Genomic DNA, 22,445 nt, shown 5'->3' on the forward strand with positions numbered 1-22,445 from the left:
GGCGGCCTAAGGATCTGGTTTTGTTGACTTCAATGAGTGATGACTTCCAGCTTGCACTGGCGTGATTTGAAGCTGGGTGTGAAGCAGATGGGTTGAGAATTAGCACCTGAGTCGATGTCTGAGGCAATGGTTCTCAGTTGGAAAAGGGTGGAGTGCCCATTTCAAGTTAGTCAAACAATAATGTAGACTGTATTTTGGATAAAAGCTGCAGGTTTTGCCTTTTTCACTTTCATTTTGTAAAATGCAAAAATTAAATGTAACTTTGCAAAACAATAACAAAAATAAATACTAAAAATTATTTAAATGGCATTAATTATATAACTGAGAATACTTTAAGAAGAAATGTTAGGCTGTCGTTATTATTATTTTGTTTATATATTTGTTACTTACAGTGAATTATCAGGGAACACAGAGAGCATGAGGTAGTATGAGAGTCTTCTAAATCAGTTAAATGTATTTCTATAACTTTCTGACTTTGTGTTATATGTTTTCTTGCAGTTACCTAGTAATGAGGTAATACCTGGTGATACTGGGCCCTCTGTGAATTTGTGATGCCTCACTGTTGATTCATGTCTGCTTTCTTTTTTATCTTTTAAATGCTAACCAAGCCTGAGTGGTAGCAGGTTATATAATCAGATTTCAAACTAGACAGGATTATATAATCAGATTATTTTTAAGTGATAATAGGCCCTTCTTAGATTTGAGGGGGAAAATGTGCATCAAAATTATAACTACACTGTCAAAGATTATTCAGCTACATGTTCATTATGGAAACAATTTGCCAGGTTGCCAATTTTCTTAGTTAAACAAAGGAAGAAGAAACAAGGGTTACATTAAAATAATAATAATAATAATAATAATAATAATAATAATAATAATAATAATAATAATAATAATAATAATAATAATAATAATAATAATAATGACCATTTTAAAAAACAAAACAATAAAACTGTAATAAATTAATGGAAAAGTTTTTTTGGTTGGTGGATTTGTAATACTCTAGTACGTAAAATGCATATTAATTCCACTGATAAATATAGATGACTATAAATATTGTGACCTGGTCCATTTTAGCATACGGTGCAATATATTGCATTATTTATTTTGCGATAAAATTACAACAGTACATTTCAAAGTAATCCAATGATTGTACTGTACAGTATATGTACCGTCCTGCTTACAGCTACACCTCTTTTCTTTATAGTTTGCTGTGAAAATTGTACCATGTAACCATAAATGGACAGTATATAAAACAAAAACAGAATTTTGTTTCTAACAAGCTTGAAGTTCAATCATTTTACAGCCACCTTTGTTGTATTTTATTTAAATAGTCTTCAGGAATCGTTCATCAGGCTACCTGTAGGTCAAATGTATTTATATAGCACTTTTTTTAAGTTGGTGAAATCCAATATATACAAAAGATAATAAATTAAAATAATAATAAGATTTACATGTGGGTGCCAGTTTAGTTCAGTGGGTGAGCAGGTTGCATGCTACAGTGGGATGCAAAAGTTTGGGCAACCTTGTTAATAGTCATTATTTTCCTGTATAAATTTTTGGTTGTTACATTAAAAAATGTCCATTAAATATATCATATAGGAGACACACACAGTGATATTTGAGAAGTGAAACTAAGTTTATTGGATTTACAGAAAGTGTGCAATAATTATTTAAACAAAATCAGGCAGGTGCATAAATTTGGGCACCACAAAAAAAGAAATATTTGGTAGATCCGCCTTTTGCAGAAATTACAGCCTCTAAACGCTTCCTGTAGGTTCCAATGAGAGTCTGGATTGTGGTATTTTGGACCTTTCTTATTTACAAAACATCTCCGGTTCATTCAGGTTGGATGGCTTCCGAGCATGGACAGCTCTCTTTAACTCACACCACAGATCTTCAGTAATATTCAGGTCTGGGGACTGAGATGGCCATTCCAGAACGTTGAACTTGTTCCTCTGCATGAATGCCTTAGTGGATTTTGAGCAGTGTTTCGGGGCGTTGTCTTGTTGAAAGATCCAGACCCAGCGCAGCTTCAGCTTTGTCACTGATTCCTGGACATTGGTCTCCAGAATCTGCTGATACTGAGTGGAATCCATGTGTCCCTCAACTTTGACAAGATTCCCAGTCCCTGCACTGGCCACACAGCCCCACAGCATATAGAACCACCACCATATTTTACTGTAGGTAGCAGGTGTTTTTCTTGGAATGCTGTGGTCTTTTTCCTCCATGCATAACGCCCCTTGTTATGCCCAAATAACTCAATTTTTGCTTCATCAGTCCACAGCACCTTATTCCAGAATAAAGCTGGCTTGTCCAAATGTGCTTTAGCATACCTCAAGCGACTCTGTTTGTGCTGTGGGCGGAGAAAGGGCTTCCTCTGCATCACTCTCTGTGTAAAATGCGCCGAATGGTTGAACGATGCACAGTGACTCCATCTGCTGCAAGAGGATGTTGTAGGTCTTTGGTGCTGATCTGTGGGTTGACTCTGACTGTTCTCACCATTCGTCGCTTCTGTCTATCCGAGATTTTTCTTGGTCTGTCACTTCGAGCCTTAACTTGAACTGAGCCTGTGGTCTTCCATTTTCTCAATATGTTCCTAACTGTGGAAACAGACAGCTTACATCTCTGAGACAGCTTTCTGTATCCTTCCCCTAAACCATGATGGTGAACAATCTTTGTCTTCAGTTTATTTGAGAGTTGTTTTGAAACCCCCATGTTGCTACTCTTCAGAGAAAATTAAAAGAGCAGGGAAACTTACAATTGACCCCCTTAAATACTCTTTCTCATTATTGGATTCACCTGTGTATGTAGGTCAGGGGTCACTGAGCTTACCAAGCCGATTTGAGTTCCAATAATTAGTTATAAAGGTTTTGGAATCAATAAAATGACAACAGTGCCCAAATTTATGCTCGTGCCTGATTTTGTTTAAATAATTATTGCGCACTTTCTGTAAATCCAATAAACTTCATTTCACTTCTCAAATATCACTGTGTGTGTCTCCTATATGATATATTTAACTGACATTTTTATTGTAACAACCAACGATTTATACAGGAAAATAATGACTATTAACAAGTTTGCCCAAACTTTTGCATCCCACTGTATATGTCCCGAGTGCAGCCGCAGGGAGTCATGTCCGACTCGTGGCCCTTCGTAGTGTGTCTTTCCCCAGTGTTCTGTCTATTTTCACTGCTACACTATCCAATAAAGTCACAAATGCTAAAAAATTAATTAATTAAGTAATTAATTAATTAATTAATTAATTAATTAAAAAGATTTAAATGTGTCTGAGCAGTGCAGATGTGTAGTGTAGTGGTAGATTATTCCATAGATGTAGTGCTGTGCTGCAAAAGCGTGATCACCTCTCTGTTTTAATCTAACAGAGCAACTGGTTAGATAACCTCAGAACTCTTCCAGGTGTTTAAGTGTGAAGTATTTCAACAGACATTTCAAAGCTTTTCTTTCAATGTTGATTGCCATTGGTTCTGTTCTCTGTCAAGATGATCCTACACTGCTTCAGCAATATTGAGGTTCAGGCTCTGGGGAGGCCAATCCATGACTGATGGTGTTCCACAGTGTTTTTCTGTCCAGGTATGCTTGTACTGTACTGGCAGTGCGTTTGAGACCATTTTCATGCTGTTAATCAGATGCTTTCCTGATGTTGCTGCATGGTGGATCAAAGTCTGCAAACTTTGACAGCACTTTTCCACATTTATAATTTCAGTATTTTTAACGAGATCCCCAACTCAACTGGCTGAAAATGTAGCTCTAAACTTTGAGAGTGCCTTCAACATGTTTTACAGATGCCTATTATGACCTCCCCTGCACATACTAATGATGATTTGAACCAAAAATTCAATTCACAAGACCTGTTACACTGATTTTAAGACCAATTCTTGTGTAATTTAACATTCCTTGGTCTTTTCTGCCTGTTTCTCTTCCTTAAGAATGGATTCTTGACAGCTATACCCTTCCAGTGAGACCACTTCTGAACATTAAATGGACCAACTGAAAGGCCAGATCAGTCTCTGAGGTCTGTTGTCGGTCTTTGCTGCATTTTTTGGTCATGATTCTCAGATACGGCTCTAGATCATTTTTAGGCCTCCCCCTGTTGTCTTCCATTTCTCCAGTTTTTTCAGATTTTTTAAAGAAACACTGCACACTATCCCAAGATATGCCAAGTTTTTTATGTTTTATAGCTTTAATAGTATTTGGGGAATCATGCACAAAAACACTATTTTATATGTCAAACTTTGTTATCTTTGGCACTTTTTATAGATTCAGCTAAAGAAATTTAAACAACTGATTTGTTTTTGTGACAAAATGCCTAAAGATACTATTTCAAACTGGTTCTTTACTAAGTTGTCTATTATGTGTAGACACAACATTGGTTCACCCCCAGAGTTAGGTACCAATTTTACTTAGGTTCCTTTTTTTAATGTTTCTGAAAATTGTCAGCCATAAACACTGAAAATAAGTGTAAATGCAGTAAATGTTGTATCTCCTTGTGGAAGTATAAAACAGCAATCATGGAGAGCGAGACAGTAGAGGAGAGAAAGAGATAGAGAGAGTCTGTGTTTGTACTCGAGTCAGCCCACTCAGTTCACTGCAGAACAACACAGGGTTGCATGTATATACAGTGTGCTCTGGAATGACTGTTGAAGCTATTCCTAGATGCTACATATATGAAAAACAAGTAATTAATTAAGCTATTCTGTTATGAATATTGTTGTTCTGAAGCACTTTACAGTAACATCAAACTGTTTTTCAGTTCAGTTTATTTTTGATTTTATATTCCACTTTGGTTTCATAGAAATGTATATTTAAAGAAAGAGTGTAATTATTTTTACTATTATTTATATATTGAAAGAATACTTCTACATTAAGTATGTATGTGCTGTTTTAACATAAAACACACAAATAAAAGAGAATACTCCCGTTTACCAATATATATATGTCAAAAATAACTGTGATAACGTGCTAAACAAAATAGATTTTTAAGCTCCAACCTGCTAATTGTAATTCACTTTCACAGAAAAGAGAATCTGTAACGTTTTGATCATCTGTTTCTGCAGATATAGACAGTGCTTGCTCCTGGCCTTTAGTGGCCCAGAGATCCCACAGTTTTTGTCTTTGTTTCGATTGTCCGTGTTTTTGGGCAATTGTGAAATTTCTGATGCAAACTCAGCTCACCCACAGTTTCTGCCTCCCACTCTGCTCTTATCTTTTAACTGTAAAAAAGCTGTCAAGAGGAAAGCAGCAGTTGGGAGGACAGAGTAGGCGGTCTCAGCTGCAGAAGCCTTTTCACTCTTTGACACTTTTGGTATTTCCCAGCACATTGTGTACATCCACGTACCTTCAAGATCTTCTTGCTCAAAGTTGGTTCTCTGCTCGGACCGCGTTCCTCCTCTGTCCACCACCGCTTCATCGTCATTTCTCTGTTAGACACGCAAATGCATGCACAAATACAAATTCAGCATTATGAACATCATTCTAAAGCACACTCATACAGTGTTACACCAACAACTGGAAGAAACATCATCCTGCAATATGCCGGCGTATCCCGACTCAACATAGCATGAAATAAAATGTTTGTTGACCTGGTGCTCCCTTGCAGAACATTATGAACAAACACATTATCCAACTGAACGGTGCAGCTGCCATGGAAACTAATTGCACTTTTTTATCTTGGAAAGGAAAGAGTATGATCTTAGTCCAAACAGAAAGCTTCTCACAATGCGAACAATAATTTACCCACCCACAAAGAAAGTTTTACTTTTGTTCAAGATGTCTCCTTTGTGGTGACTTGGAACTGAGTTCAAAGGGAGAATCACTGTTTGATTTAATTTGATCAAGTAAGCATTCCTCCTAACTGGTTATTTATGTTAACGAAGCACATTACAGTTCATAGTTTATCCGTTGTTCAATGTCTTATAACAATACTTCGCACATTCCAAATAAATTACCCTCTCTTTGTTAAGATATTATATTTGTTTGTTTGTTTTTTTATTGCAGCAAGAACAGTTTTATGAGTAGATACAAGTTTAAAAACCCCGAGTCCTGCAATAACAATTACAAATGAAGAGGTTAGGTAACTTAAGGACTGCTCAAAAATTAAATTATGCTCAATTACACTTTTAGTCTTATACCTTACTAAAGTAGCTTTACATAGTTCCCTGTTGACCCTCAGTTCCTCCTCCTCTGAATCAAGCTACACTCTCCCTCACCTTTCCCTTCAATCCGGCTTTTCTTTTAATTGGCTGCCACTTGAAAATTTAAGTCTTGAACAGCAGATGGGTGGGGATGTTTCTGCCATAGCTGAGTGCTTCAGATGACTGTTTAAGGAATATCGCCTCTTCCTGACATCATACAGAGTTAAATGTAAACAGAAAATGGTGCAACTGAGCATTTAGAGGAGTCTGAAACCCAAGAATTTACCTCACTGTGATTACTTGAATATCCATTATTATTTCAAACTTTTAATATGAGCAAAAACCTTAGCAACAATTTAAATATTAAAATTATGAAAGAAAACACAAAATAGCATATTAAGACCCTTTCAAGACTGAGCATTTCCTACATCCTCCTGTCTTATTAACCTGCAGGTTTAAAACCATTCATACTGGACATGGATTTAGATGATTAGATTCAGATCTCAGAGAAAACCGGCAGTCTGTGGTGTGAAAGCTTATGTAATACTTGTGAAAGATAATGGAAGTGAGGAGGTGGTAAAAGGGATTCAGAAAACCTTCAAAAATCATTATTTGTCATATGAGAACAGATAGAAACCCAGTGCTTTTACCTTTTCTTTAAAAAATATTATTTGAATTTGGATTTATAAAAAAATTCAAAGCGTTGAAGGATTACACAGATGAACACCAACAGCATGAGCACTTACAGCTGAACTCTGTGTGCTCATCTGATGGATGCATAACCACGGTACAACATAAACAAGGCGCAGGACAGAAAGGGCAAGTTTGATGTAGAGTAGGCTGAGGTCACTGACTACAACAAAACACAAAGCCCGCTCACTCCAGCTTCATGGTGGGTGGAGAGATAAAACGGTATTTCTGTCCCTGTGCTTCATGCAGATTTGTACAGGAAGTTGGCAGTACACATATTTCCTGACATGTGTCAATGTGCCAAATAAACTAAATACATGCACAAATCTGTGAAGTATTATAATGAATCTTAAAAAAATGAATTTGCACTTAAAAGATTGTTACATTTCTCAAACTCGTTCATCCAGAAACTACAACAAGAATGGGTATCTTAACAAAAAATACCAGAATCAATAGAGCCATGTAACAGGTAACAGAAGTCTACAACACCCTAAAAACTCAATAATTATTGTGTTTATAAGCATAAAGGCCAAAGTTTAGCACAAAGGTTTTTTGCAGGTTATTCATTCAGTGGGCTTAGACACATTAAACTAAAATCTAAATAGACAGATTTCTTTAAAGCAATTTTTTTGATTGAAGCACTAAAAAAAATACATTTATACATAAAATAATGAGGAATGCAACAATTTCACTGCCATTCATGGGTCTGATATTTAAATATGCTGACTTATCAGAAGTAGGCACTTTGCTACGTTGGTGTTTCTTAGTCCTGTCACAGTATTGACCAAAAGATTGAAACTCCTTTACATGCTTTGAATCTCTTGATTTAAAAAAAACCCACCAATATTAACACAGTCAATATTTTTGTCTTGATAGCTTAATACCAGCTTTTTCCGTGAGCCATCTTAACCTCCAGTAGACCGTCAGAGCATTACGATAATGAAGGGCACTGCTGTTTACAGCTGCAGAGCCACATGGGCATGCCAAGCCACGAGGCTGATGCTGTTAATCTGTCTACAAATGCACAGCTACGGATCAACATCCTGCTCAGATTAAAAGCCGGCATTTATTACTAAAACACCAGCCACATTAGTCTGTGAGATGGTATTAATGTGCATCATGTTAATGATAAATGGCAATATATGTTATTCATTGTAGGAATGTTGTATACACTGAAGCAGTGCACTATGATGTGTCTATAACCTCTATTTTGTGTGGTTTGTATGGGTTTACTGACTAAAAAGGGTGCTAAACTATAAACACAAAAACCACTGATATACTGTTGTCACCTTTTAAGGAAGCTGGGCTCACATGAGAAAAAGATCTGATCAATAAATACTATGTCAATGTGACAATCTGAAGTTTTAAAGGTGGCTATTTGAGCTTGCTTTGTTTCTTATGTGAAGCACCTTGTAAAATAAGGTTAAAAAGTCCTATATAACTAAAGGTTATTATTCATATTATTACTATTGTTATCACTTCAATTTCAGTTATAAACTGACTGGTTCCTATAAGCACATTTTACACCTGAAGCATTTAGCTCTTAAGAACAGATGCAAATATTAAAAAAACAAAAATAGTTACAATGTTGTATAGTAGTCTGATTACTTTCCAGAAACCACACCCAATGCACGCACAAAGACAGCTACTTTCAAGACTAATGATCAGCATCCACCCAGTAAAATCATGTTAAAGGCTGCTGGCACACCACACAGCTGAAGTGATATCACAGGATGTGGCACATACTTGGATCTGATCCCTACAGATGGCTGTGGCAATTTTGAATCCATCAGTGGCAGCGATATCATTAACCGCACAGGCTTTCGTGTGGCACAAAATGTACTGTAATCCTTAAATGTTTCTGCTTCGAACTTCAACATCCTGTAAGAGGACACATTAGCGCCAAATCACTTTTTAACCAGAGCTGCTACGTAAGGTGTTTTGCAGCTCTGACCCCTTATTTTTGGCAGACTTTAGGTCTGCATCCATCCCCCAGCTGCAAAAAATGTTGCACTTGCCAGTTTTTAATCGGGCTTTTCCACTGATTCTGGACACACTGAAAAATCTCTTCGCTAACCAAACACTTTTTCCCTTGTTAAACATGCAGCAAACTTGGGTTTTCAGCAGAGAGAAACTTCACATCAATAAAACAGTTCACATCATCAACATAAATGCCTGGCGTCATGAGCTGTAGCCTACCTGATTGTTGAAAAACCAAGGTGCCTGTTCGTTTTCAGACTGCATGAGCTCTCCCTTAGTGTCCTCTGCTATTTAATCAGTAGTGACTGAATGAAAGACAGTGTAGAAGCTGAGCTCCTGCTGCCCAGCTTCACACCATGTCTGATAAATGCTGATGCCCTTCTGCTGTGTCAAACAACTGTAATTTGTGATCGAGCATCTATCGACAGTGCCGCCACTCTGTCATCATGAGATTATCGCTGTGACATCATCAATGCTGCACAGCAGATAAACCTTGGTTTATATAGTGTCTCCTCTCTGCTTTGTATGTATATAAAGTAAAACCACAAGGTCATTGTGTTACACTCAATCCTCTTGGAGTGTTCTGCTGATCCAAGAATGAACCTGTTATCTTCTTTCACTTACGATATAGTGATAATCAAATGCAAATGATAATCAATGTAACTTTTAATAATAATGGATTGGATTTATATAGCGCTTTTCAAGGCACCCAAAGCGCTTTACAATGCCACTATTCATTCACTCTCGCATTGACACACTGGTGGAGCTTGGAGGCAAGCTACGGTTGTAGCCACAGCTGCTCTGGGGCAGACTGACATATCGTGCCATCGGCCCCTCTGGCCAACACCAGTACGCAGTAGGGTAAAGTATCTTGCCCAAGAACACAACGACCAGGACAGAGAGCCCGGGGATCAAACCGGCGACCTTCCAGTTACAGATACGCTTCCTAACCCCCTGAGCCACGGTCATTTTTATTGGCAAGTTCACCCTAACGGCATCCATCTAAGGTGTAAAACCCAAGGAACAACTCACCAGACTTCTTCGCCCAACTGAGGATCCAATGGGAGAACTGGCCTGAAAAGACATAAAGTTGCAAATAAAGTTTATTTAATAAAACACCAAATCAAATTTTTAAAGTTGAACATTTCCAAAAGCTCAACTCAGTCCTTAAATTCTTAAAACTCACTGAGTTCTGTTCAATTCTTAACTGCTGAGTGACTTTTAAGGTGAGGTTGTGACCTTACGTTTCAAAGCCAAATCTATATTTGGCTCTAAAAGTCGTATTAGAGGGTCGCAACTCCCAGCATTCAGAGAAATGGAAAAATCTGTTTTCATAATAACAGCCAGCAGATAATGACAACAAATCTCCACTAAAAACGATCGGAAGAGACCAATGAACACGGGTCCTCCTCCCTCTGTGAACATCCTCTATGAGATGACTTCTCCAAATGACATGCTCAAGCAGAATTTGAATGTGTGAAGACTACCTGCTTTTATTAGTGCAACTTGTAGCTATGCCTGATTTTACATTAACAAGATGAAAGTTATAATATATTTACATAATATGATGATAAAAAGTCACTTCTGTCAGAATTATGATGTATTAATAGCAACACAGCTGTCACAGCAGGGATTTACCTTACATTTGCAAAATGTTATAGCATGTTACAGCATCACTGAATTAACACAGCATCATACTGAAATTTAAAGGAGTAGCAATGAAAGCCTCCCAATGTCTGTTTCAATTCAGAAATTTTACCATCATGCCTCTGGAGATGAAGTTACATTTTGGCTCACTAAAAGGATGGATTCAATAAAATATTACGAGCTGACATACTGCCATTCCTCTTGATTGGAGTGGCAGCGTGCTTTCAGTAGATCCCTGCAGGTGAACCACAGCTCCTCAAAACTCCACAGTTAACTTAATTATTTAACCATCTGAGAGCCAAACGTTTTGAATCTGCTTCCCGATTTCTTTTTTTTTCCTGCCTCTTTTAGCAACATCTTTTTTACCAGTACTCCACGCAGTACACGCACTAAACTTGACACTAGTCCTGAAATATTAATGTACATTAGTAAATATTTGTCCCAAGACATCAGTTTCTGTTTACCGATGGCAGCAGCGGCTCTATCTGAGCACCCTGATCCGCAGTATCCATGTTCCTCTCTCAGCAGAGCAGCGTATCAGAGAGACGGAGCAGAGACCTCCGGTGCGTGTAATCCTGTCAGGTGTAGCGGTAACTGAGCTACTATCACATGTTTATATCATCGCCGCTCTGCAGCTCGCTGATGATTAGCGCTTCTCTGACGCGCTGCCTGTTCATAAAAACCACGCGCATCTCTGCCAGCTGACGCGGACGCGTCACTCTTAATATGTTTTGTTTTTGTTTTTTTCAGGCACAGAGGAAAGACACCAATTGTCAGGAGATATCAAACGGTTTCCCTCCAGTTTGTTTCCAGTTTATGTCCAATTATTAGGCTACATATTCCTGTTTCAGTGTGGCTTCCAGTACTTTATGGATAAATACGAATAGCTTCATTTTTAGGCTGCAGCAGAACTCTGAGCTCTGTCTGGCCCCCTCCCCCATGCGCTACACAATATCTTACTTAAGACCAAAAAACGGGCATGAAACTGATTTAGGCCTACACACTGAAACTAGTCGCAAGTTGATTTAAATATTTAAAATAACGTTGATGATCATTTATATTTAACATTTTGAGAGTTACTTTTTCTTCTCGCCGAAGAGATCGTCGTACAAGCAGACGTGTCTTCTGGGGGATCCTGAAATGTGCGTAAGAAAAAGGAAAAGCTGTGAGTCTGTTTAGGTCTGTTAAAATTGGTGGCACTCGGGTCAAAGTCCTACCTTGATAAATACAAGATATTATGTTATTTTGTAATTTAATATGTTTGTCCATATGCTGCTAGGACAAGTGGAAGAGCAACAAAAACATACACGACAGTTTCCATTGGGGCTTGTGGTTTTGTGCCCGGTGTTGTGCCAAAAAGGGATTTCCGATGTTTCTCCGCTTTTTCATATTCGTTTTACTTATATAGGCGAATAGACTTTAGTGAACACGATATACAGAGGAGTTAGATGTAAAATAAAGAAATTACTTGTGCTGTTGTGTTACTGTTAGAACCAATCCAGTCCTTTTTGGTCACTTGAAAAATCTTCTTTTTTAATATGTCATATTTGTTTCAATTTCTGCTACCTTCTGGCCAAATCACTGTAAAAAAAATATATATATAATAATTTTAAAAAGACATTTGTAATGTCCATGACACATTTTAATTGGATAAATAAAGGATATGTAAAAGTCACTTTGCCAAAAAAAAAATATATATATATATATATATTTGCACTTTCTGCTGCAAGAAGAATATTGTTTGTGGCTCAAGCTGACTTGATATCATTCATGAGGGATACATTTCACATATATTTTACATATTTAAGCCAATAAGTAATTTACAGCAGTTTAAACCCAAGCAATCACGTTTTGGCAAATACTGAAAATCGCTTTTTGGCATAAAAGTACCCATCATGCCCCACCCCTTCTTAGAGGACGGGGTCATCTCAGCCGTGGGTCATCCTCCAACAGAGTAAATGATTTAAAAGAAACAAAACTGCTGCTTTGTATTAAAGTAGACGACATGTGGAGATGAACAGGCTTTCGCAGAGAGCGCGTTTTCTCCAGTGCCAACAGATACAGTTTGCATGTGATTTTTGTTGTACTTTCTTCAGCTTGTGTTCGGGGCCAGTGTTTACAAGACTGTTTGTCAAGTTTGTCAGAGCTTGCAGAAAACATTTGAGTCTTTTGAACAGCATGGGTTCTTTTAACTGCTACAAAAAATAGTAAAGCACCACCATCTGGTGTAGATCACCATCCACGTGTAGTTGAATCCAGGGGAAACTCACAGGATGCCCTTACTTAACTCATAAATAACGAATCAATCTTTTTTTTTTTAATGAAAAAAAATGAAGAGGAAAAAAAGAGAGAGTTTTCTTACAGGTTTTGTTGCCTCTGTGGTGACCTAAAAGCTCTGGACCACATATTGGAGGAGTTGTTTGATTATAAAACCTGTATTCAGTTATCGCCATCTGCTGTTTATCCCAGGGAAGGCCTATAGCTGACAGTATGAGGAGCTAAATGCCACATCTCATATTGACAGCTGTGAGCGTCTCCTTCACACGACAAATTCCAATTAAGTGCACACTGAGTTTGTTCAGCATCCGTTTTAATTAGTATCTGTTCTTATATAAATTTGAAAAAATGGATATTAATGTTTAATAATTCCAATAAAATCCCATGATTAAGCATGGTGGGTCATTTACACGGGAATTTAACGAAAAATGTGCTATTTATTGTTTATTGAAAAAACAATAAATAGAAAAATGTTACCTCATTATTAAGCCTGTTTGCCTGTCTTCTGTTTTCTCTTGGTGTCTTCTGCTCCTCTGCACACTTTCACATATAGTCAAGACTCTTTTAACGTGTCATTTCCTTTGGGTGCCAAACAGAGAATTTGTCAACCTCACAGTTTTTCAGTGTTTGAAACTATGACCAAAAAACAACAAAAGTTTTCACTCTACAATCTTTGGCAAACATGCTGCAAAACGAATCCAACCAAATGTTGTAGGAACAACTCTTACTGTTGAGTCAGACAATGAATAGGCCAACGAAACAAATGAATACCGATGAAGTCTATAGCGCCAATCAAAGACTCACATTTTGTTCCGTTGTATTTAATTTTAATTTATTATTCTTTTTTTTATAATTTTACTTGGCTGTAAAGTTTGTGCCGTGAAAGTCTCATCATATCCCGAGCCGATCAATGGATCCAGAAGAGGACACGATGTCCATCTGAAAATAAATATCTTTGGAAGCTTCCTGTGGCTTCCATCGTGGGGAGGGAATGCCGATGAGGGAAAGGACTGCCTACCTAAAGCCTGATGTAATTGGAGGTGTTCTGGTCTGGTTCTGGCTGATCACAGTGGGATTTAAATATTCGAGAACTGCCTTGACTGTTTGAAGCCCTCTCAGCGACGAGATACTTCACGGTGCACTGCGCTTTGAAATTCTGGAAAGATGATCCACATGACGCCTTTGTGGAAAATAGCAGATTATAATAAACCCTTTCATATGTTTCAAACGCATTCTGTTTGAACTGGATGTGATCAAATAAAACATGACTTGATGATATCATCATTTATTACGTTTCAGTCACATTACAGCAGATACGAAGAATTTCACAACAGCATAGCATGGAGGCTACGAAAAAAAATGACCGGTTAAATTAAGTACAAATAAAACATACGTAAATAAAAGACCCTAAGTCTACATTATCAACATTTATAATTTCTTTCACCACATGTATTATGAATGTAGCAGTGATCGGTAACGTCATTTAAACCTCTGGTAGCCTACTGCTTTGATAAAGTACAAAATACACATTTTTTGTCACTGACAGGGATTATTGTGCCAGTATATGCTACACAAGAACATTATTTATATACAGATGCTCAATATCTTTAATTCTAACAGTGTAGGCTACTTAACAGAAGAGGCTCTGCTTTCCTTTTTTTTAAACAACTACTTTTGAATCATTTATCTGTTCTGTGTACATTCAGTCACTATCACCAAAATGTTCAGTATTATGTACATTATATTCATAATTACAGTGTTTTCTGACGTAACAGTGTGGAAACAAGGCGCCAGAATTATGGCAAAACTGTAGTTGAAGAATTTACACTTTGGCCATTAACTGTGAATGTCAGTCCTTTTATACTTTTTATTGATTAACCTGTGGATTGATAGATAGATAGATAGATAGATAGATAGATAGATAGATAGATAGATAGATAGATAGATAGATAGATAGATAGATAGATAGATAGATAGATAGATAGATAGATAGATAGATAGATAGATAGATAGATAGATAGATAGATAGATAGATAGATAGATAGATAGATAGATAGATAGATAGATAGATAGATAGATAGATAGATAGATTGGCTTTGCTTCGTTTTAACTGTGAGGATAGAAACTGTAATAACCAATGTCCTTTGTGCAGTTTTTCTCACACTCTCTCGGTGTCAGCAGCTCAGACTTTAACGGGGACACTGTCTCTGAAACCGGTGTTGCAGAAGGTGAGATCCTTCTCCGCTTGGCCTGTTCAAAGATACCAGAATCGCTCGAATCGATGGATTTGATGGAGGACGGCGTCTCAATCCAGCTCGACTCAGACGTCATGTCTTTAGGTTTGGTCTCCTCCGAGCCGCCGATGGGTGATCTCTCTGTGGTGATGGAGTCTCCCTCCTCGGACAGGTAGCTAGTGCCTGTTCTGCCACCGATGGTGTTAGTAGGCCAGCAGGAAAAGACCGAGCTGGATTTACTATTTACACCACAATACTGCGGCGGCGTGCGTCCTCCCCAGCCAGACGGGTCTGCGTAATAGCCAAGAGGCCGATTGGAGCAGCCTGCAGTCGGCAGGGGAAGAGCCTTCACTCCGGCCGCTGCGTAAGACAGTAAGGTGGCCGCGTTACCGGCAAAATCAGCGGCGTCGTATGCCGAGGCAGCAAAGTCCAGTCGGTTGTTGGCAGGGGTGACAAACCATCGCTGCGGGGGGGTGGCAACACTGGGCTCCTCGGTTTGCTGCGGGGATAGCAAGCTGTTGCCGAGTGGGACGCTGCGCTCCGTGCCAGGCCCAGTCCCCACGCCAGGGTGAAAGCGAGATTTGGCATAAGTGCTGACAAATTGGTCCTGCAGGAAAGAGCTAGGCATGGCATATCTCGCACCCGGCACGATCTGTGAACGCGGAGAGTCACCCGGTGATGGAGTTAGGCGGTCAATGTCGCAGCCTGTGTATACACTGAAAAGATGGAGAGAAAAACAGAGAAGCAATTCAGAAACTAAACAGTGTGTTGTAGTCTGTTCTCAGAACATTAAACAAATTAAGGTCAACGGGGCCTCTCTGTTTCAGTAATGTAGCAGTTTAGTAGACATGAGGAAAGTTTGTTTTCCATTACTATTCTTTCTGAAGGTGAGATAACTGCAGGGTTCGAAAACATCTGCAAAACCATCCCAGTCTAGATCCAAGCTCGAAATACGCCGGGTGCCTTACACAGTACGAAGAAAACGTCGTCAAATAGATCCGACTTGCTTTCTCAGTTATCGTGTAGTTATTTCCTTGTTTCGAGTATGATTTTCATTTTCTCGTCACTCATTAGTACGCCTTTCATTTACAATGAAAAACAAGCTCGAATCAAATAAAGGAGGAACCTTGTCATACATACAGTGAATCGGTACAGTTATGAGCTCTGGACGCAATTGCGCACATTTATTACACGCAAACAAGTGCATATGTGTGTGTTATGGTGTGTGTTATGATAAAAGAAAAGCGCATTGCTTCATTTGCAGTCAGAAATGTTATTATTAATCCAATGTTCAATTAATTTTCCCTGTAAAAGTACATATTTTATTTATCATGCGAACTCCTTCCAACTTCAAAAGCAATACAACGAATTTTCAACAGATTTATCAATACATAAATTAAATTTTTGCAAAGAAAAAAACCCAAGCTAAGTGGCTATTATAGTTTCTAATTAAAACTACAGAAGCATAAAAAGATACACACACACACACACACACACACACACACATAAATTACAACCAAATACAAAGAAAATATTTTGAAGGAAGGAAAAAGAGAGACGATCTTACGTGTCATAGTTGTCCCGAAATCCTTTAGCGAACGGATTGTGGTCAATTTTCAGTTGCGTAATCTGTGGGGGAAAATGCATAGAAGGATCCATAAGGTGTGTTCCAGACGTTTAGCGCAGTGCAGCATAAATGCAAATAATATTAACAATTCGTTTAATTTTGTTCTTTGTTTTTACGCGAAAATGTGTTTGTCAACAGGAAATGATTAATCCCAGTGTGCGTCTTGCTTTAAGATTTAGGTTAAAAAATTGTATTCGTATTAAAACGTTATTGTTCTGCTTTGTTTTTTAAGTATATATATATATATATATTGTAGAATTCCCGATATTTTGAATCGTCTTTCAACAGGCTAATGTTCAAAGTATAAATGCTGCTGTGCTATTGGTGTCTGGTGACATTTCCAGTGTTGTGTCAGATATTAAGTGGTCTTACATCGGTATTCTGGTAAGCTGTGACAGCGATGAATTGCGTTTCTGAGAAGGTGAAAGTCTGGACTCTTCCTGGCTGGTTGGTGTCTTCTGTCCCATCCTCGTTTACTTCCACCACATGGAGCCTGGGCTGGTACTTGTGGAGAGACTGAAGAACCACCATCTGGAGATCCAATTAAAGACGTTTGTCAGACTTTGAATTTCAAAGTTTGGAAAGATGATTTGAGAAGAAAAATAAACTAATTTAGCACAATTGTGTATTCATATTTCGTGTTTATTATAATGACACACGCGACTATTGTTTCGAATTAAATGACACAGAGAAAGCAATACGACACATCTAAAAATAATAATCAGGAGATGAATAAAAAGGAAAAAATAAACATTTCAGTTTCCAGCTCGTATTACATATAAATATATATTTATATCATTCAGACATTTCTTATCACATTGTTACCTGCCCCGTGTTGTTGGAGGCACCTTTGTTGTTTGTGAGCTTTAGCTTTCCAAATGATATTTCTTGACGCATCCAGTGCGCACCGGTATTTGGCGAATCCGGGTGCATGTAAACTCTATTGCCTATTGAAAAGAAGAAGAAAAAATAGGCAAAGAAAAGAAGTAAAAATATATATCACTATTTAGAAACAAATTCCTCACAAATTTTCATTCACAATTTTTACCACATATTTTAGTTATAGGTATAAAAACAAAACACTTTTTTTTTACCATGTTCTCAAAATCAAACTGTCGAGTAAATGTAATCGTTACAAAGCGCAGATGTGATACCTATGACATTCGTGTCTGCTTTTCCACAAGGCACCCACTTTCCTCCTTGAAATCGCCAGTGATTTGGATCGGCGAGTATTACATCCACAAATATATTGTAGTGGGCAGTTGGGTCAAGGCCAGAAATGTTGAAGCTTAAAAATGGAAACATTCGTCTGCGGGGAAAAAAGAAACACAGGCTTAGAAAATGTCTCTATTTTTTTCTAGTTTTTCATTTTGCGTCTTTATTTAGTTTTTGTTTTATTTCTTTGTTTGTTATTAATGAGCTTGCCTTGGTGTTATACAAAGTTCATTATCGCTTTTATTATTTTTTAGTTTTTTCAGGGAAATAATCTTAAATGATCTTAATACGCGCCCATTTAAACTTCGATCTAAAAATGTTCCAGTAACGCAAACAATTATCGAATATTGTTGCATGCCTCTAAAAAAAAAAAAAGCGAGTGCGCGTACTTACCGTCCTTGCTTTGTGATGATCATCTCTGTTTGGTGTCTGTGAAACTTCAGCCACAGGGCCCTGTTGCACAGATACACCTGCGCTTTCCCCGGAACCAGTCCTGCTTGCGCTGAGGAGAACTGGTAAAAAGCACCTCCTTGGTATGTGTGTCCATACTGTTGCGCGTAAGGGTAACCCGCTGTCGGGTAGCCTTGAGGAGAAGTGTTGGTTAAAAGGCTGTTGTAAGCTCCATTGGTTATGACCGGATGATGTGCCATGTATCGGCTGGGACTTCCAATAGAAAAAGCCGGGTGCGCTGGTCCATGCTGGCTCGGGTAAGGGAACATGGCACTGGGAGCTGCTGAGACTGACTGCGGCTGGGTAGATGGAGAAAAGATGCACCTTTCTCCTGCAGATCCATCGAAATTATGACGGATGTCAGAGACTCCGTGAAGATCAGGAGAGAGTTTGCCCCTCTGGACGTCCCCTGATGCGTCCTTGGAGTCGGGAAAATTGTCTGCCTCTGACTGATTCGTCATCTCCCTGGAGTTTTTTTTCAGAGGTGAACTTCTCTCCAGGTTGTCACTTGCAGATATAATAGGATGGTCCTGCAACGAAAGCTCTGATCCATTGGAGCTCGAAAAGCCACTGCCCACATTCATAAATTTCTTGGAGAGATCACTCGCCGGCGAGATGCAATTCTCGACCTGCATAGCTCAATAGGAAGCTACTATTAGCTCAACCTATATCACAAGCTTTTGCACACGCCTTTCCTAATCTAACACTACGAAACGCCTTAAGATGACTTGAGTTACGGAAGGCAGCAAATTAGCCAATTGACACCATCCTGCAATCAGGAAGGATTTTCTTTCCATCACTCTCGCTGCTTTGCTAATGAAACAAGTACTGCGATTGGTTAACTCAGGGCTGTAATTTAATTAGACAGCTCTTAATTAGGACGATAAGAAGAGCGCTATGAGCAAAGTGATTTGTTTGTAGTGTGACATGGGCCTATATTTGAATAAAACATATGGAGACAGACTCTTTTTTAGCAGTATATGAAATAAACAAAAAACAAACCAAAAAAAAAAAATAGAAAAAAGATATATCATAGTTATGAAGATTGTTTTTGCTGTCAGCTGTGACGACAGCGGCGTTATTTACCTTTATCCACGTTATTTACCTATTTATGTGCCATGAGTGCCAAAGTATGTCTGCCGAAGAAACCAAGATATATTATTAACACGCCAAAAATGACAGTCCATGACAGGCGGTGCATCTGATGCCTTAAAATGTTTGTGATATAGCGTGAAATCATGGCGTCCCACTGAAGATGTGTTTATGAGTCCCAGTCCTGGTAAATATTTTATGCACTAAAGTTATGAACCCGTGCACTGGTAACAGGGGCTGCTGTGCCAAACACAGCTCACTGCCAGAGAGACACAAAGTAGGACTCGGAGTTTTGAGTAGAAATTAGCATTATGCAGTTTAGTTAATTTAATTTTTGTCCGTTTGAGAAAGCAAGCGTAAGAAGGAGATGGGAAAAACATTAAGTCCGAGTTGTAAAATCTAATTACTCGGGAAATATATTTAAAGACAGAATAAATTTGATCTCAGGAGGGTGCAGGTCTCTGAGATAACTGACAGTAAGTTTGAGAATATCGACAGCAGATGGAGAATAAATAAACTCTAAAATAGAAATGATTGTTAATCAGACCACTTCGAAAATGCACCAAGCCCCCCGGCGCAGTAAAATAAATCAGTCCTGATTGAGAAGATGGAACTAAGTGTTAGGATAGCCGCAAGTTACAGTGGCTCAGTCCCCGGTGCAAAGAGAGCAGCTGCAGCATGGCTCCCAGCTTAACTTACTAACAAGGTTATTACCAAGTTAACACTAGCACTGTTCAAAGGGAGTGGTTTGATATACATTTCCTCGCATATACATTTCCTATGATTGCGAGGCCTTTGTAAATTGTCCTGAATTTCAAACTTTCCACTTCACTGTTCACCAGAGCCACGGTGTGTCATTGTGAAGGTTATCCTCTGTCCGAAAGGCATCGATTCAACACTGGCAACTTTTACACTTCCGTTTAATCGCATTATTATTACCAGGTGATTCTCATAGATGATAAGAAACACCACTAACTATCAAGAAACCCATTACAATATCACTAACTGCCTCAGTTGATCATTTCTACTTCACTGAGTAACTTCTGGTTTAGTTACACTGCAGTGTTGTGTGGAAGCTAAAGGGAAGACCAATAAAGGTCCATTGCATTGGTGAACACAGCCACCAGTTTGTATCTCTAATGAAGAGCTATGAATTTCTGAAGCTAACAAGAGGGGTCATTACAGAAAGGCTACTGGTTCCAACAATCTATTCCTGTGAAACATGCAAGCACGGGCTTGCCTGTGCCCAAGGAAAAGAGGCCACTCTCTGCTCTACTCATTACAGGATTATGGTTCACTTCCATCGCTGATCTTTAATAAGCAAAGTGGGCTTCCTTCCCCCCCTCAACAAGCCAATTGTTGAATCACCCATGCAGCAACTCTGTGTTTCCCTAGGTAATGCACTGCCTGTTTATCAGATTAAGTCATCTATTTATTGGCTCAGCTAGCTAGTGGACATAACCAAAGAGGAGGGGGCTGATTTGTCATGCCCATAGCCAGCATTGTCCCTCAGGGAGATGTAGAGCAGGTTAGGATCTCGGCTCCCTGCCTTGTACACACCCTCCATTGACCAGCTGAGCATAATCTAGTGTGAACAGCAGTTATGCCTTTTCAATTTTCAAATAATATTATAACGGCTGTATCTGTATTATATCACCCATATAAAATAAATCAAAGACAAAAAAAACCCTCAAACACAAACTGCCTTCAATACAATGAAAAAAAAATTTTAAAAAAAGAAGAAGAAGAAGTATATATCCATTTAATTCTAAAGAGCATATGTTTTCCACATAACAATATTAATTTCAGCAAAATAAAAAAACAATATCTGTGTGTTTTTCAGCCACTACATCACAATTTTTTTGATGTTGTGCCAAAAGAATCTGCTTGCCACCTGGGTCTAATCCAATCAATGTGAATGACAAGGAGAGAAAAAGCCTGAAAGTGAGCACCAGCTTAGGGACTTTACCTAATGCCCAGCACTGTCACTTCAATGATATGACCACAGCACACAAAATGACAACAAAATTATTGCCAGCAAGGATATGGGGACATAGTGTGCTACTCCAGTCAGGTGAAATTGCTTTTTCTGACTATGAAATGGCTTGTCTCTTGTCGGATGGGTAAACATTTCCTTGTCAGGCCAGTAATAAGGAATGAGGCACACTGGGATGAACTAAGAGGATAGAGCCAAGGTTATTTGGGATTCATGACAGGTAGTGGCTTATATTACAGCAGCACTAAAAATTTCATGGGAATGCATTTAAGATGGACTTTAAGTTATTTATATGTTGTTTGCTAGACGTCACGTTGCAGTTTCCATCAATAAATCAAAGTCAAAGACTTCGTTTATTATTTTTACTGTGGTTTTTTGGCTTTGTTTGTTTAACCAGGAAACGTGCATTTACCTTAACTCTGTAATTAACCAGCGCCACTAACCCGATCAAGTGTGGCGGTGCTTTGTGCTATGCTAACATAACTATTGCCCCCTGTGGTTTCTTGCCATCAGTGATCTGCTCTGTCAGAGGGAATCAGGGTGCTTTCTGGCAGAAAAGACAGCTGGGGGGGCTGCTAAGGGGCGGAGTGGACAGTTGTGGCTTTTAAACCCTTATTAGTCGTCCTCCCTGGACACACAGAGACACGCGTCTACGCAGAAGTGCACTCCTACACCTGCTCATTATTGATGTCCTTTAAGGGTCGCCCAGTCAGACCAGACTCAAACGCGATTCTTTACCGCAAAGCTCACAGCAAATTAACCTCAGGACAGGTGATCAGGATGTTCAGTGTGGAGTAATAATACCATAACAGAACTGCACTGTAGGGATTTTTCACCTTAAACCAAATGCACATATCCTTCTATCGTTCTAACTTATTAAAATCCTGCAGCAGCATTTCCCATTTTAAATGCCCATTTTGTTATTGGGTTACACCGTTTATTCCTTCAGCTTCAATCTATGTTACCTAGTTTCTTACATTTAATACTATTTAATACAGTGTATTTATTTATTTATAGTTATTAATTTGCAGTTTTATTTTTTTATTGCAAACAACTAATCCAGATTTATTATTTAACATGTA

General features: G+C 38.5%; 2 protein-coding genes across 4 annotated transcripts in view; both read right to left on the minus strand.

The window, feature by feature from the left end:
• Positions 1-11,132, minus strand: part of slc4a10b (solute carrier family 4 member 10b) — a 30,058-nt gene extending 18,926 nt beyond the window's left edge. The window contains exons 1-3 of one of the 3 annotated variants that reach the window (XM_086267882.1): positions 10,937-11,132; positions 9,858-9,899; positions 5,360-5,441 (exon numbers count right to left, since the gene is read on the minus strand). In XM_086267882.1, the coding sequence (XP_086124008.1) occupies positions 5,360-5,441; positions 9,858-9,899; positions 10,937-10,984 (172 nt within the window). In that variant the 5' untranslated portion in view covers positions 10,985-11,132. Of the gene's footprint in view, positions 1-5,359; positions 5,442-9,044; positions 9,206-9,857; positions 9,900-10,936 lie in introns of those variants that run through there. The other 2 variants (XM_086267881.1, XM_086267883.1) reach the window with 2 other exon arrangements.
• Positions 11,133-14,049: 2,917 nt separating this feature from the next.
• Positions 14,050-19,366, minus strand: tbr1b (T-box brain transcription factor 1b). Its single transcript, XM_086267884.1, has 6 exons — positions 18,219-19,366; positions 17,765-17,919; positions 17,436-17,557; positions 16,983-17,141; positions 16,551-16,612; positions 14,050-15,699 (listed from the first exon to the last, which is right to left on the minus strand). The coding sequence occupies exons 1-6, from the start codon at positions 18,908-18,910 to the stop codon at positions 14,856-14,858; spliced, it is 2,034 nt and encodes a 677-aa protein (XP_086124010.1). The 5' UTR covers positions 18,911-19,366; the 3' UTR covers positions 14,050-14,855.
• Positions 19,367-22,445: the final 3,079 nt, after the last annotated feature.

This window comes from Aulonocara sp. 'chitande type north' Nkhata Bay, linkage group LG16 (assembly GCF_057382095.1).
Source record: "Aulonocara sp. 'chitande type north' Nkhata Bay isolate Kocher_YH1m ecotype deep benthic linkage group LG16, A_spYH_male_GT1.1, whole genome shotgun sequence".
Classification (NCBI taxonomy): Eukaryota; Metazoa; Chordata; class Actinopteri; order Cichliformes; family Cichlidae; genus Aulonocara; species Aulonocara sp. 'chitande type north' Nkhata Bay.

Excerpts from the sequence above, each read along its gene's own strand:
- tbr1b (XM_086267884.1), bottom strand. The coding sequence starts at position 18,910 with ATGCAGGTCGAGAATTGCATCTCGCCGGCGAGTGATCTCTCCAAGAAA. Across the intron at positions 16,613-16,982 it reads CAGCTTACCAGAATACCGAT|ATTACGCAACTGAAAATTGA; the intron begins GTAAGACCACTT and ends TTTCCCCCACAG. Across the intron at positions 15,700-16,550 it reads TTTCGGGACAACTATGACAC|TGTATACACAGGCTGCGACA; the intron begins GTAAGATCGTCT and ends CCATCTTTTCAG.